This window comes from Pygoscelis adeliae, unplaced genomic scaffold (assembly GCF_000699105.1).
Source record: "Pygoscelis adeliae isolate BGI_AS28 unplaced genomic scaffold, ASM69910v1 Scaffold386, whole genome shotgun sequence".
In the NCBI taxonomy this organism is placed as follows: Eukaryota; Metazoa; Chordata; class Aves; order Sphenisciformes; family Spheniscidae; genus Pygoscelis; species Pygoscelis adeliae.
Window position 1 is genome coordinate 2563547 of NW_008824940.1, and position 15245 is coordinate 2578791.

At 38.6% G+C, this 15245-nt stretch overlaps 1 protein-coding gene across 1 annotated transcript in view; it reads right to left on the minus strand.

Annotated features, from left to right (window-relative positions):
• Window positions 1–15245, minus strand: part of MAP3K15 (mitogen-activated protein kinase kinase kinase 15) — a 93665-nt gene that overhangs the window by 40657 nt on the left and 37763 nt on the right. Inside the window, exons 5-7 of the mRNA XM_009325484.1 lie at window positions 13990–14183; window positions 10641–10809; window positions 9218–9324 (exon numbers count right to left, since the gene is read on the minus strand). Coding sequence (XP_009323759.1) covers window positions 9218–9324; window positions 10641–10809; window positions 13990–14183 — 470 coding nt within the window. The remainder of the gene's footprint in view (window positions 1–9217; window positions 9325–10640; window positions 10810–13989; window positions 14184–15245) is intronic.

Genomic DNA, 15245 nt, shown 5'->3' on the forward strand with positions numbered 1-15245 from the left:
GTCTGCTTACTCTACCATGCTTCTTTAATTGCAGAAGCAGTCTTCTTGCTTCCCTGTCTACACAAGCCTCTTTTCCCTGTCTCCCTATCCTGCCACGCTATCCACTCCTCCTTTACCTCTGAATCACTCTGTAGGGCTACAAAGCTGATGAAAACAGTTTAGCACATAATAAAACTACATTTTTAAGCATGGGAATATAAATGTGAATCATGAACAAGCAGAACTGAGTTACAATTAAGTTCTGGTGCAACTTCAGTTTTGTATCACATGTTCTAATTTGCTGCTCTCCACCCCCATCCACCCCGTCTCCACTCCCTTTGTCTTAACTCAGGGCTAAAGTTGGACATTCTTATTCATGAGAGGTATTCAACTCAAAAACTTTCCTCTGAAGCCAAGGGACAAGTAAAATGAAGCGATATCACTTCTTCCAAAAAGCAGGACACATTTAAAAACTTTTTACTATTAAGTTACGAAAGGATTTTTTCCGTCTCTCCCTGCCCCATCCCCACTTCTCCACTCTCTCCTCTCCCTCTCAGAAAGAAGCTGCTGTTCCATAACTTGGCAACTTCAGTCACCAGAATTGTGGCTTGAATTTAGAAGCCCAGAGGTACTCTATGCTGCTGAGATGTTTGCTTGTTTCCATGAAGGAACAACTACACCACCAAGCAGTAAGTCCTAAAGGATGCACTCATGCTCCTTGTGTTGTATGCACAGCATCCTCCCTAGCTATTGATAGTTAAGGGATCTGAGACATTCTCAGATTAAAAATTGGTAAACTGTTAATGGCACCAGAAACACTCCCTTCATATATTAGTCCTGTCCCCATCTGCCACCCCCACAATTCTCTAGGCCTCTCCCCCTCCGAAGCTCAAGAATAATTTGTTGGGGTTTGCTTCAGTTCGTTCAGGTTTTCTCTGAATTTGTACTAATGGAGGGAGGTTACAAAAACAGCAATCAATCATCATTTTCAGAAAGCAGAATCTCTTTACAAATCTATCCTCCTTTTCCCTTCCCAAATTTACTTGACAAACACAAAAATTACCATTCCTCTCTCAGGAAGTCCCTGAGCCACAAGTAGGTGGAAGCAGTGGGAGTATTTAGGAAGATCATCACTATACATTTTCCGGTCTATATACTCTTCCCCAGGCATCTGCTATTGACCACTGTCAAAGATAGGAATCTAGACTAGAAAGAACTATGCCCCGAACCAGTATGGCCATCCTTATACTGTTTCTCTCCCCTAGCTCTCAAAACATCATCCAGAAATCATATTCATATCACAGCCTCTCACCTGGAATAACACTGCCTTACAGCAGAAAAAAATTCTTTTTTTTTTTTCCTTTCTTTTTGATTTCATGGCTTCACACTTCTTTCTTCCCCCTCAAATCCATTCTCTTCTCCTAATCCTTCTCTCCACTGCAGTCATTATAAGGAGTCCTAGTTTTAAATATCCCTAAAACAAAAATTCTTCCTGTTTCACAGGCTGGTTTTACCAGCTTTAAAGCATTGGCATGGTTAAGGAGTCAGAACTACACTCAGTGAACCAAGCCTTTGTCCAACAAAGTTAACAGGAACAGCATGGATTTCACTGGGACAAAAATTAGCTCGCTCTGTAAATAACAACTGATATAATCTTTCTTTTCACCTTTTTGTTCATGTCTTCCCCTGTATGGCTTGTTTCCATCTGTCTAGCTGAAGGAGACTATATACCACAGAAAACCATATGTCAGTGAAAAGTAATTCGCTCAAGGGACTCCACCTTTGGTTTCCTTTATATTTCATGTTGACTTATTGATTTGATCTTCTCTTATTATTTCAAGGCCTCTTGAAGAGCAATGCACAGGGGAATAAATCAAACCATAACAAACAATTCTGAAAACGTTTCCCATAGAATAGTACATTCAAAAAGAGTAACCTGTTTTTTCCACTCTATTCCTATATGAATCTTGTTTATCTTCTGGTTTCAGCCTTGAGGCAGCTATCAATAGTTTACTGCACATATTACGATTAAAAAAACCTCCTGATCTCACTGTCACATTGCAGAGGAAATGTCAGTGAGGCAACTTAATCGGTTAGTATAAATACAACCATTCATAAAATAACTGGTCTTCATATATGATACTGTATTCATTTATTATCATGTACATTGCTTACAGTAATGATATGTAATTAATATGTATTTTGAATGTTCTTGCTTAAAAATAGGACACTGTTAGTTAAGTATGCCTTAATGACTCCATAGCAGATGATCCAAACTGCTACTAACTATACAGAAATCTATAGCAAAAAAGATTTTTTAAAAAAATCTTAATTATTGAGGAATACAACAACTGATTTGAATTAGAGTTATTACACTTGCACTCTCACATAAAACAAGAAACTAATTTGTCAGTTAAGACACATTTCACTGAGGATGCAATTTGATTGTAGAACCTTCAATATTTGAAACAGTGAATGAGGAAAACAAGACCCTAAACTGGGCTTTGAGACTAGAACTAAATTTGCAAGTCTCCAGTTAGATATGACAATGAAAAAAACAGCTTCCCCCCCACCCATATACACTCCAGGTGCTTCATGCAAGCCACTCATATAAAATGAGGAACCCCATGATATGTTTTTTACTAAATCTGAGTAATTACAATACAGAACATTTTAAATAACCCAGTGTTTTTCAATGGGAATAATTTCCTATGGCTACTATTATTCACAATTACTAGTGATTTTCTACTTGCACCCTGTTATGCCCTTCACTTGCTAATTGCCTTTTTTTATTATAGTATTGGAATATGTTGCTTGTTAAAACACAACATGCTGAGTTAAATAATAGTGACTGCAGCTGCCCCCGTCTTTAATATAAGTGAAGATAGAACTGCCTTGGAAAAAGACAGGAGTCTTTACAGCTCTGGCCTCATGTCAGGGCTGGGTTTGGTTTTAAAGTCTACTCTGTTTTGAACAGAATTTGGCATACCCTTTGACCTCTTTGCAAGCTTCCAGAACTTGGTAACTCCAGTAAATAAGGCCAATTGGAAAATATTGAAACAGAAGTGTACTGTGAAACATCAAAAACTTTGCTATGCAGCCCCAAATTAGTGAAGTAGATCCTAAGCAAACAGCCAGCTGACAAGCACGCTTAGCATTTGAATTAACTATAAATATCTGTACTTTATCTATCGATGATAGATATACTACAGCAGCAGGAAATAAAACAACAAAGAACAAACTAGCATCCTTTTTATTACTCTCTTAACCTGATTACAAGCAAGTAAAATTCAGATAAACGGACTGCAAAACTTTCCTCCAGAAATATTTTCCAGAATAGGAAAAGGTTCTTTTTATTCTAAAATGATTAAATAAGAGAAAGTATTCTATAAACTTTTTTTAAAATGTGATACCACAGCTATTGCTTTCTACAAAAGACTTGGTAGAAAACAATAGTAGTTTTTTTTCAAAAAAAACTTTAAGATCTTCTTTCACTGTTTGGCTTGGGTTTTTTTCCAGATGGATCAAAAATTTAACTGTTGCATATAATTAATCATGATATTTTAAAACACTGAAATATTGTGATTCCAAACACAAAAGGCATGAATATATGCACATACAATACATTAATAAAGCATATTAAATCACTTTATATGTCCTTCTCAAGGAAGACAAATCTTGTTTGGGTTTTTTTTAATTAAAAAAAAGGGAAGAAAAAACCTGTAATACTAGAGAACCAGTTTTAACACTATGCCATACATGCAGGTAGTATTCCTACCTTCTTTTCATTAATAAAGACAGACATTGCACTAGTTATTCAGGCAAATTACTTATTGAAGGGGTAACTGGATGCATTCACATATTCAGATTCTGTAAGATATCAAATCCGAGGGTGCAAGCTTCCACAAAAAAAGGATCATTGACCAGCTCCTTGTGTTTGAATCTAGAAATTCATCAATAAAAGCACTTGGCAGACCTCAGCTTAAGAGCAGTACATGAAAGAGCTCATCTGGCAAGAGCCAGGTCCTAAGGCTAGCAGTATTAACTTAAGTCAGTCCCATGAACTATAGCTGTAACTCACACAGGAAAGCAGAGTGGACAAAAGTAACAAATATAGTGACATGCAAACTATGGCACAACACACAGGATCACCCTTTAAAACAGCAAAAACCTCAAAATGTCAGAAAAAACCAAATTCAGGTCATCATTACAACATAAATTCAGGTCTCGTGTACTTGCCAATGTGAAATTAAGCTGTGTGATCAAGGGGGTTTTTTTGTGTGGTTTTTGTTTTGTTTGTTTGTTTGTTTAAAGGAAACATGACTACTGCTCATCTCATACAAGAGCTAGTTTTACTGTGAGGTTCTGCCATGGACTTGCATTTGCTATTGGTGTTGAGGCCCCTGCCTCGGCAGCTGGGATGCAGGTAGAGTAGAGGCTGGGAGCTGCAGGAGAAAGGACAACCATACACCTGAGGCAGATGGAGGCCACCCTGCATGACTGTCTTCTAGCTTTATGCAGGTCCCTTCACCTAAAGACTTGCCACAGAAATGTGCAGTCCTCATTTTAAAGGAGTGCTAACTTGAGAACCTGAAGGTTAATTAATAAAGGTGCATTTACATTCATTGCTGAAGACAATGGGATTTGTCTCCGTATGTTTCCATATGTCTCCATATGTTTCATCATGCTTTATACTTCAAAAGAAAAATCACACTGTAGACACCTCAAGCTAAGAACCTTTAGTAAGTGGACCTCATGTATCTGTGTGTTAGTTCCACATCTGTAAATGTAAGTAAACACCATTGTTCTATTTCTCCATGATATGGTGATAGATTACACATGAAAGGACCTATAAGGAACTAATGATACTTCATGTGTGGGGTGGAGGGCTGTGCCATATAATAAATGTGTATTTATTTATCATAAGGCACTGTTACATCTTTAACAAGCAGATCGACACAAAATATTGAGATACTGACCAGCTGACCTCCAGCTATTCCAGTGTACCACACAAGGCAAAGCACTCAAGGAAAAAAAAGCAGTCAGCCTTCAATTAGACACACATTTAAAAGAGGAAATAAAATGGCAACCTTAATCAGAAATTTCTTAGCTTTCAAGAATCTGGACCTATGAGAACATCCTTTCATGGCAGCTCCCATGCTTCATCTTCTCCTTGCCTCCCAGGCAAGGTATACCCATGGACTGAAGCAAACAGCGATCTGCCCCTGAAACACCCAGCCCTCAATTACACAGCTTCTTACTTCATACCAAAGCTGTTAATAAAAATATTGAAAACATTCATGTTGCACATTTGGGCTGAACTTATACCTAAAGATTTGTTCCATCCTATGCCTAAATTAAGATACAATTAGACCTAAATCTCAGCTGGGAGGCAACAAGGAACAACATCTTAAACCAACCCATATCTGTATAAAAGAGAGCACTCTCTGCTCTGCTTGTGTGTGGAGTCAAAATTAACTAGCTTAAAACACTGGTGGAGGAATGGCCTGTTGCTCCCTAGGACTTCTAAACAAGCAGCCAGGAGGGTGACCTCTTTAGATAGTCTGTGCTTGGAAACAAGCACAAGCCTGTCATTGCAAACATCCATCATTAGCCTCTATGTTATTAGACATAAGAGATGACAAATCTAAGATGCTCTCAATGGTCTGCTCTGAGATGGAAACCAGGGAGGAAGACAGTGATCTAGGAGAGGGGCTGTGCTTAAAAACCTGCTATGCAAAGCAGGACACCAGAAATTAGCATGAAAATGTCTGCCTCCCCTAAAAACGATAATAGTAAGTGCTTCAGTACCTTTCTGCACAGTACTTTGCAGGCAGGCCCAGGCTTGCCTTGCTCATCATCCAAGCCAGGTCAGACCCAGGCTGGCTCTGAACCAGAAGACATGCAGCTAGGCTGGAATGGTGCTGAGTCTAAAGTAAAACACACCTGTCCCTTCCCTTAGCACAACTTGTTAACTTGGACCCAGAACTGCACACAACTGTGGTTCAGACTGGGCTTGTGACCACCTGATGTACCAGCAAAGACCCGAGGCCCCCAGAAGCAATCCTCTACCGCTTGCCTGCCACATCGCTAGCTCTATGCAGCACTAGAATAACATCGACTTGAAAATGCTATGTGAAATTAATTGCCAACAGAACTCAGTTACAGAGTCCAAGAGGAATTAAATGAATGACTTTCTCTGTTGATTATGAACACCGTTCTGGCACACTTTCAAAATGAAATTAAGCAAACATTAACTTCTGCACGATCAGATATTCTTACAGCTGCAAATTCTCTTTTGCTTATGATGTATTTTGTTCCTGGTAGGCTCAATCAGTTGTACTGAGCAACATTAATACTGTTCTGTATGCTGAAATTAATAGAACAGTAAGTGAAAACACTGTTTTGTATTTTTATAAATAGATTCTGATACAACTTGCTAAAAAGAATTTGTTTTTAAAACAGAAAAAATAAGTGATTCAAAAATCCCATGGAAGTAACATGCTAAAAGCAACACTTTAGGGGTCATTTTGAACTAAGTGGACTTCTGAAAATGTTCAAGTCTTAACTTTTGACTTTTGTCCATCATTTTGTTCCAAGAAGGCGAAAACATCTGTAGAAGCTAAATTCTGCATTCTTACTGATGGAAACTGCTCATTTATTTCTGAAAAAAACTTTTCCATAGAAATGTTTAAATTGTTCCCAGAAGAACACAAGGAGAGTCACACTGGTTCAGGCTAGAGATTGATTTAATGAAACCTGTTGATGGGGAAATCAAGTTCATGAGCAGTTCATTTTGTCTTGCCTTAAAAGGGCGCTATTGGCATTGCCAAAACAGAAGATTTAATGGCATGAGGTTCACATGCTGCTCAAAATACGAAGAATTTGAAGACAAAGAGAGTAAAGGAGCTTGCCAATTTTATTGTGCACATCTAAATAAAAAAGTTTTAAAAACTGATCAAATCAGGATATTTTCCTAAGGACAAGGCATGACCCTAGCATTATTCTTACTGGAAAATTTAAAAATCTTGAGTCAAATTCCTGAAATAATAAAAAGTTGGACAAAATTCTGAAAAATAGGGCCAAATACTTTTTGTTGAAACCACTTCTCAAGACATCAGTACAGTATCTTAAGGAGACTTGAACTTCAGAAACTTTATAAGATCAAACCTGCAATTTTTAGGGGTTGGGGGGAAAAAGGTGGAAAAACGTACCATTCAATAATAACAATAATAACTATAATATTAAATTATAACAATAATAACTATACAGCCAGAAACATGGTTTAAATTTACATAATTTAATTAAAGAAATGTCAAAACACTGGCTTCTACTTTAAAATACTGCCTTATGTGGTACATTAAAAATTTTATACCAAAAGTGCATTTTTTCCTTTTATTTTTAAGCAGCCTAATAAGAAAATTATCTTTCATGAGGTGTGATAAATACCAGAGCAAACTGCAAATTATATAAATGGATTCTCTCTGTCTTCATATATTCAGATCAAAATTTTCTGAAAGATACACTTCAGCGAAACAAGTTAACAGACTTAGTAGATGGTTAATCAGCTAAGATTTAATGGTCTATGATACCAGGAGTGGAGAATCAAGAGACCCAGTATTCACTTCCAGCCTTAAAAAAAAACAACTTAAACTTAACAACTTAAACTTAAAAACTTAAACAACTTAAACTTAACTTAAAAAAAAAACAACTACATAACTGAATTATATGTAGGAACTATATTCATATAGTTGGTATCAAGAGCTAAATATTAATAATTTATCCTTATTATTATTAAAAATGCTTCATCATCATCTAAATTTGGGTTAAGGTTCCAAACATGGGTCAAGTTATCTTTTTCTGTGAGAGATTTGGGCATTGTCTGGCACCTGAAACACTTCTTTTCACAGAGGTAATTCTCATTGCAATCAATTCACTTCTCAGAACTTACTGGTTTTCTTTTCTTTTTTAATAAAAAAGGCATTTTAAATAGGTTTAATTCCAGCCTTCAAAAAACATCACTATAGCTAGCTGTCATAAAAGCATGGACATTAGAATTATGCGTAGTACCAGTCACACCTATATACTCTGTATTGCTCACTACTACATTCTTTCAAAGATCACTTCAAGCTACTTGCCACTGCATCACTCAGATGATCACTCAGCCTATTAACAAACCACCAGACCCTTTTCAAAAATCACTGTTTTCTATGAACTTTCCTGTTGGCATATACTGCATTCTTTGTTCCTATGTGTATGACCTTGCACATGGTTGCATGAGAATGATTTTTTTTTTTTTTTTAGAGAACACAGTCTATAAAATGCTGTGAGAATACTGTTCTTTGACACAGAACTGATGCAGTGATACCCAGTATTTTTCTGAGCAGTGATTTTGCATTTACTCCTAAGTCTGATGAAACTGTCAAATGGCACCAGACTTACTACCACTTTCCATAAAATGCCATGGGAACTGCTTTTCTAAATCTGTTATTAAGTTCTTAATCCCTTTGACATATGCCATCCTGACGCTGCCCAGTGCTAATTTTTAGTTACATTGCAGGTCACAACTTCTAGTAGCATGTGAATTGCATCTAACCAGTTACTTTTGTTATTACATGTGATTTTATTTGTATAAGATCTATTTTCTACAATACAATCTTAATATAAATTCTTTAGAAATGAAGTAACTATTATACATAGGCACTACAGAAATCTGTAGCTAACTAGAAGAGTTCAATAATATTTCTGTGCTTCCTAATCTAGCAACATGTCCGTAGGTCCAGATCACCTTTCAGCCTTTCAAGGAAGCTGCATCATGAATGTGTGTTCATGGATCAAGCAGTGCTTGTTAGCTATTACTTCAATAGCTCACCCCTAACTCTGTTATGCTAAACTTTTCAAGATGTTCAGAATGATCAGTGACTCAGAATAAACAATCTCAGCCTGACCAAGAACCCACTGATATCATGGGACTCTTTCACAATTACTCAGGTGTCCTTTGGAACAGATCCACTCTCATCAGGTTGTTGACAAAATGATGGTTGTTGGAAAACAATGATTTCAAAAGTTACAAGCTGTCCTGGTGCACAGGAAGTATGGGATTAAGGAAAGATGACTGTGGTGAGTATCAGCGTGTGCAGCAAGGGAAAAGAATTTGATATTATCTGCACCATAAATTTATATATAAGCCCATATGGAACAGCGATAAAATGAAACAACCTCAATCAATCATCCTTACCGATTCAACGCAAAAGCATAATGAAATTTAATGTTGTGTTGATCAGCCAGATCACAGGTAGGAAGCATTTCTAGTGTTTCTACCAGCTTCACCATAGCATCATAGTCCTGGTATGAATTAAAAAAAAAAAAAGAAAAGAAAAAAGAAAGAAAATAAAAGAAACTGAAAGCAGAGGAAAGCATCACTAAACTAAAATGTATCATGACTGCTAGACAGTGACGCAGGTGGCTGTTCCTAGAAGAGTCAGTGAAACAGCCACAAACTCTGTGTAAGTAATTAAACAGGGATTTTGTCTATCCATGTCAGTACTTGCCTCTTCCTCACCTCAATGCCACTGCCCAAATTACTGAATCCCTCTGGCCAGTTTGATCGATTAAACTCCCAGTACCAGGAAGAAGAAGTGATGAATCTGGCTCTTTCAGGCCTTATTAAGGACTTCTGATGAATAACACTTCATCAGGTCATCACAGACTCGAGCACAGTTCATTCTGCAGTATGTCAGCCGGTTGTGCGTTCATTTTGGTTTCTCACGGGTAACCCACATATACATTGCTGAAGAGGCAGTTTACTGACATCACAAATGGCCTCACATTACTTAATTTGTTTGTTGAAAACATGTTTCGAGATGATTACATTTCTCAAGGGAGAAGACCTTTCAAAAGAATGCAAATGATCACCAGAGGTGATCAAAATGAAGCTGGATAAAGTGCTGCAGGAAAATACGCATCTCAGAATGGAAAGTTGGGTAATGCAGGATGATGTGGTCACCCACTGCTCTCACGACCCATTTATACTTATGAAATAACCAGCTTAGCTCCTGATGGAAAAAAAATTCCATAGAATGGTTGGAATTATATTTTAAAAGGGATGTCAAACACACAGACTGACAGTTTGGAAATACAGTACGCAGGCTGCATTTTAGCAAAAGCAGAACTTATTTAAAAACTAGAATCAAGAAAAAAAAGGTGCGGTTTTATTTTTAAAACAAATTAATGTCTCTTTGAATGATAGTTCTCAACTTGGGCACCTCTGGCCAATACAATCGTCACAACAAATGCGTTTTCTTCATTTCTAAATATATCTGACTTCGGGGGCAAGGGAGGAAAGGGATGGAAGGGAAAAGCAAACATCTTGCTTTGGTAGGGAATTTTTTCTTCAATTTTTTTTTTTTAAGGAGGTTAAAAATGACAAAAACCAAAGGAGGAGACCTCAGGAAGTCACCTAATCTGTGTCTCTAGTTCAAAGGCAAAATAAAGAAGAGTCTAAAGCCCCTTAAGTTGCCCAAGAGACAAGTCAAACTTAACCAATGTAACAATTCAGTGTCAGCTTTGAATCACTGTTTAACAAACAATGAAGTATAGAAGAACAAACAAAAGCCAAAATCCCATGGTAAAGTAATCTTCCTTAGTCTTTGGGAACATACCTGAATATCTCTGTAAGAAAGAAGCAGGTTTATGACAATGTCAGAAGTCAGCACTTCAGTATTATCCATACGAAGCTTAATCCTGGCCAGCTCCTTAGCCAGTTCATCTCCTTGATACTTCTCTCTAGCTTTTCTAATATCATTCAGCAGTGTTTCTTTATAATAGGCACTAAAGAAATAAAAGAGACATGGGAAGAAGACTGTTAGATATTTCTTATGAAACATGGTTATATTTCTAATAAAAAGCATAATTTCTAATAAAAAGTACCATTTCCTCAGAGTGAGATGCACATCAAATGTTTCCACATTTTTCATTAACTCATTATAAATACTCCATCTTGCCCCACCTCAGACTGTGGGGCTATGTGTCAATACGTTTATAACCAGGATTGTGAGATATTTTATCAACACAGTAAAACTGGGGCATTTCTTTGCCCCATTACTGAGCATGACAGGTGTGGTACTTTGTATCTGTACCCCAAAGAAGGCAGCAATTGGGACAACGAAGTGACACAGAGAGGAAAGACCAGAGTGATGTAAAGAGGAGGTACATGATTTTATCATGAAAGGATGAAAGAGGCTTTCAAACAAAGAAACTAGAACAAAAACAAGCCACCAAAAGCTGATTTAGTTGCAATCTGTTTGATGAACATAATACATAATGTGGGCAGGATCTATATAAAAGCCCCCAATAAGTGCATCTTATTTACACTGACATCAGTGCACAACGCAACACCAGAGCTTTTGTAGAATACAAAATCATATATACATCAACATGAGCCGGCAGTGTGCCCAGGCGGCCAAGAAGGCCAATGGCATCCTGGCCTGTATCAGAAATAGTGTGGCCAGCAGGAGTAGGGAAGTGATTGTGCCCCTGTACCCAGCACTGGTGAGGCCACACCTCGAATACTGCGTTCAGTTTTGGGCCCCTCACTGCAAGAAGGACATTGAGGTGCTGGAGCATGTCCAGAGAAGGGCAACGAGGCTGGTGAGGGGTCTGGAGAACAAGTCTTATGAGGAGCGGCTGAGGGAACTGGGACTGTTTAGCCTGGAGAAAAGGAGGCTGAGGGGAGACCTCATCGCTCTCTACAACTACCTGAAAGGAGGTTGTAGCGAGGTGGGTGTCGGTCTCTTCTCCCAAGTAACAAGCGGTAGGACGAGAGGAAATGGCCTCAAGTTGTGCCAGGGGAGGTTTAGATTGGACATGAGGAAAGATTTCTTTACTGAAAGAGTGGTTAAACATTGGAACAGGCTGCCCAGGGAAGTGGTTGAGTCCCCATCCCTGGAGGGATTTAAAAGACGTGTAGATGAGGCGCTTAGGGACATGGTTTAGTGGGCCTGGTGGTGTTGGGTTGATGGTTGGACTCGATGATCTTAGAGGTCTTTTCCAACCTTAATGATTCTATGATTCTACATTATCAGTATGACTGTTATAAATGCCCTGGACAGGCTACTTAGAGGTAACTTTATCTGGAGCGGCTTATGGAGTCTATAGTTTGGAAGTTAGCAGATGTCACCTGACAGATACTCAAGTGCACACAATGCCTTTTTTGTTTACAAATGAGTATTGCAAAGTATTCAACTTTGCTTAGCATAAGCCCTACACAGAGCAAGGAAAACTAAGTTCTCTAATACACATTATATCTTACATATAACGTGTAAGGTATGTTTATAACACAAAGCAGCAAGGTCACAGTACGCACTATTGGAAAGCTTTTAATAGTTGTTTTACTGTCAGTGGAGGTTAGGCCTACTTCACCATGGATTTCCAATCTCAGGTTTCTATCCAGCATTGCCTTCTACCAAGCCAATAATAATTAGTCCTTCTCGTGCTAACCAAACCAAAGGGGGATACCGGGTAATGTCTTTCAAAAGTATCCAATTGACTTAGAAATGGGAGTCTCACTTTCAAAAATGATGCAACACTTAACCTCTTCAAACTTATTCAAGCTTTTGGTAGGAATGAGGGATCATCTAGCTACATCTTCCTCTTCACAGGGATCTACCACAGTGTCTAATTCTGCAGCTGTACAAAAGCCTCTTTCAGGCACTTCAGCCTGAAAATGGAAGAGAGAAAAGAGGCTTTACTGTAGTTCTTCACAATACAATTATCAAACCAAAACCACCCACAACCCTGGTCATAAATGTGAGAGACAAAGTATACAGGTAGCTTAGGACAGCTGGTGCCCAGAGCACCATTTCTCAATGACACAAACGCTAAGCGGTACCAAAATTTACTACTACCAGGACCAAATGTGCTACTAGTTTCATGAGTCTGCACTGCTGAGCACAGCTCTCCTGTATGCTGAGTTTACCAACTTTACTGAGTTTCTGCCCCTCCTCTTGCCCCTTTCCTCAAAGTGGGCCTGTGTTGCCTGCATGTAGCCTCCCCTCTAGCACGGTTTTGGAGAAGCAGGAGGCAGCCTGTGCTTCTTCAGGCCAGCAATATCCCAGTCGCTGCCCAGCAAGGCGCCAGAGAATAGCAGACCTGCCATGGATGGAGGCGTAAGGGACAAAGTGTGTGTGGGCAGGGTCATCTATGGGATCCTAAGAGTGGGACCAGGTGAGAAAAGGAGTTTTTTAGGCAAGCCTTTCACCTGGGTGGAATGGCAATGGGGAAAGAGAAAGAAATCTGAGGGCCCTCAGCACTACCTCGTGCTTCAGACACTAGGAAAAAGAAAACCTAGAAGCTCAGTCTCTCCCAGTGTTTTCCAGAAATACAAACAAAACCAGACTAGCTGCAGAGTACAGGGTGAGCAATCGAGAAAGAGAGACTTCCATCTCCAGCCCCAATCCTCAAAACTCCAACAGTCCCCTGTAGAAGTGGCTGAACAGTATCATGTTTATTAGGTGCTATCAGAAGGCCAATATTTAAAGCAAACAAACAAACAAACAACAAAAAAACCCCAAAAAACAAACCATGGAAGTTATATTTGCTTGCACGTTGCTGCCATATATATACACTTATTTGGTGACAGAAAAGGACAGTCTTTGGACAGACATGGCTTTGAGCTCTATGAAGAGGCTGTGATCTTATCTCCTATTACAACCTTATGCACTGTAATTTATACTTAAGCACTTTACCTTACCCGTGGACCACCTTTGCTTACTGATATTTCAGAAAGTAACCATAAACCAATTTCTAGCACAACATTGGTTAGTTAACTGCAACAGCTGCAGGACATCAATACAGAAAGCAGTAAAGTTAGCAGCTTCTTTTAACACTATATTATGTGCAGTGAATAATGAAAAATAAAAAAATCAATGCTACTAGAGATTCTATGTCTTTTTTCATAACATTAAAAAGAGACTATCAAAGGATTGGCAGGTGTATGTGTTGTCAAATTACCATGATGTAACATGAACATCCTTGAGAAGGCTGATAAACTTGTCTACCAGTGGGACACAAAGTGGCCCTAGGATATTGTCCCAGCTGGGTTGCATATACTCAGAAGCTCTTCGTTGGGCATCACTTTCACAGCAAAAGTAGTCAGCACAAGGTGTGACGATGTATGGAATAAAATAATAATTGCCACTGGAAGCCTAAAAGAAAAACAGGCACAGTTTAGAAAACAAATGAAAGTGGAAATATGCTTGTGTATACACAGAATCATTTACTGTCAGAAAAAACAGCTAGATTAGGGCTGGTGCACTATGAAGCTTTAGCGCACTGTTTAACACAAGATTTGCAAGCATAAAATTCAAGGAATTTTCTATGGAAGAGTTACAAATATTAACAAGGGTGATGAATAAGGGTCCAGATCTGTTAAGCAACAATACAATGAAACTGTTCAATTTTTTTGTGTGATGCAGGGACCCTAATAGGGTCTGACAGTTACAAGCTAACCTGCTCCCAAATTTTTGGGGTCAGAGATGTAATTGAATCCTCTAGGCTCACTCTGTGCTAGGAAGGATATGATGCAGAGCTCCCCACAAAGAGAGAGAGAAATACAGGAACACAGGCATTCGAAGGACTTTATGGAGATGTTTAATCCAGAGGAGCCTACAAAACATCTGCTGCATGCTGCCATCAAACACCAAACCAACCAAGGTGCTGAAAGGGGAGAGGAAACAGGAACTGCCCTTCAGAGCCCAAAAGCAGCAGTTCAGAGTCTCCAACTCCAGAGCAAGACCCCGAAAACCAGACAACTGCGAAGTTTTCCACAGCTACTAAAAGCACCAGTATCCCATTTTGAGCTACGACAATTCTCTGCTGTTTAAAAGAAAAGTAAACTTTGCATTTCAGAGTAACTAGATAGAAGCACTGAAGCATGGGTCAGTATGATACATCTAACGCAATCAACTACCACTAAATACCCTTCAACCATCACCTTGGGGATATCAAGGCATCAAACACGTTCAGCAAAATCATACATTTCATTTCTTCATATCGTGTAAGCCTGCAGTAAAGCCATAGCCATTTAAAGTCACCTTGAACAATGGGAGAATGCTGAGATGATGGAAAGAATGGATATGAAGATGGCACATTTTTATATGCATTAACAAACTAGACAAGAGAAATAAACTTCATAGGAAGTAACAATGTAGGGCAGGCAGTTACTAAAAATACAGATGGAAAAAAACCTGTATCAGTCCATGCTATTG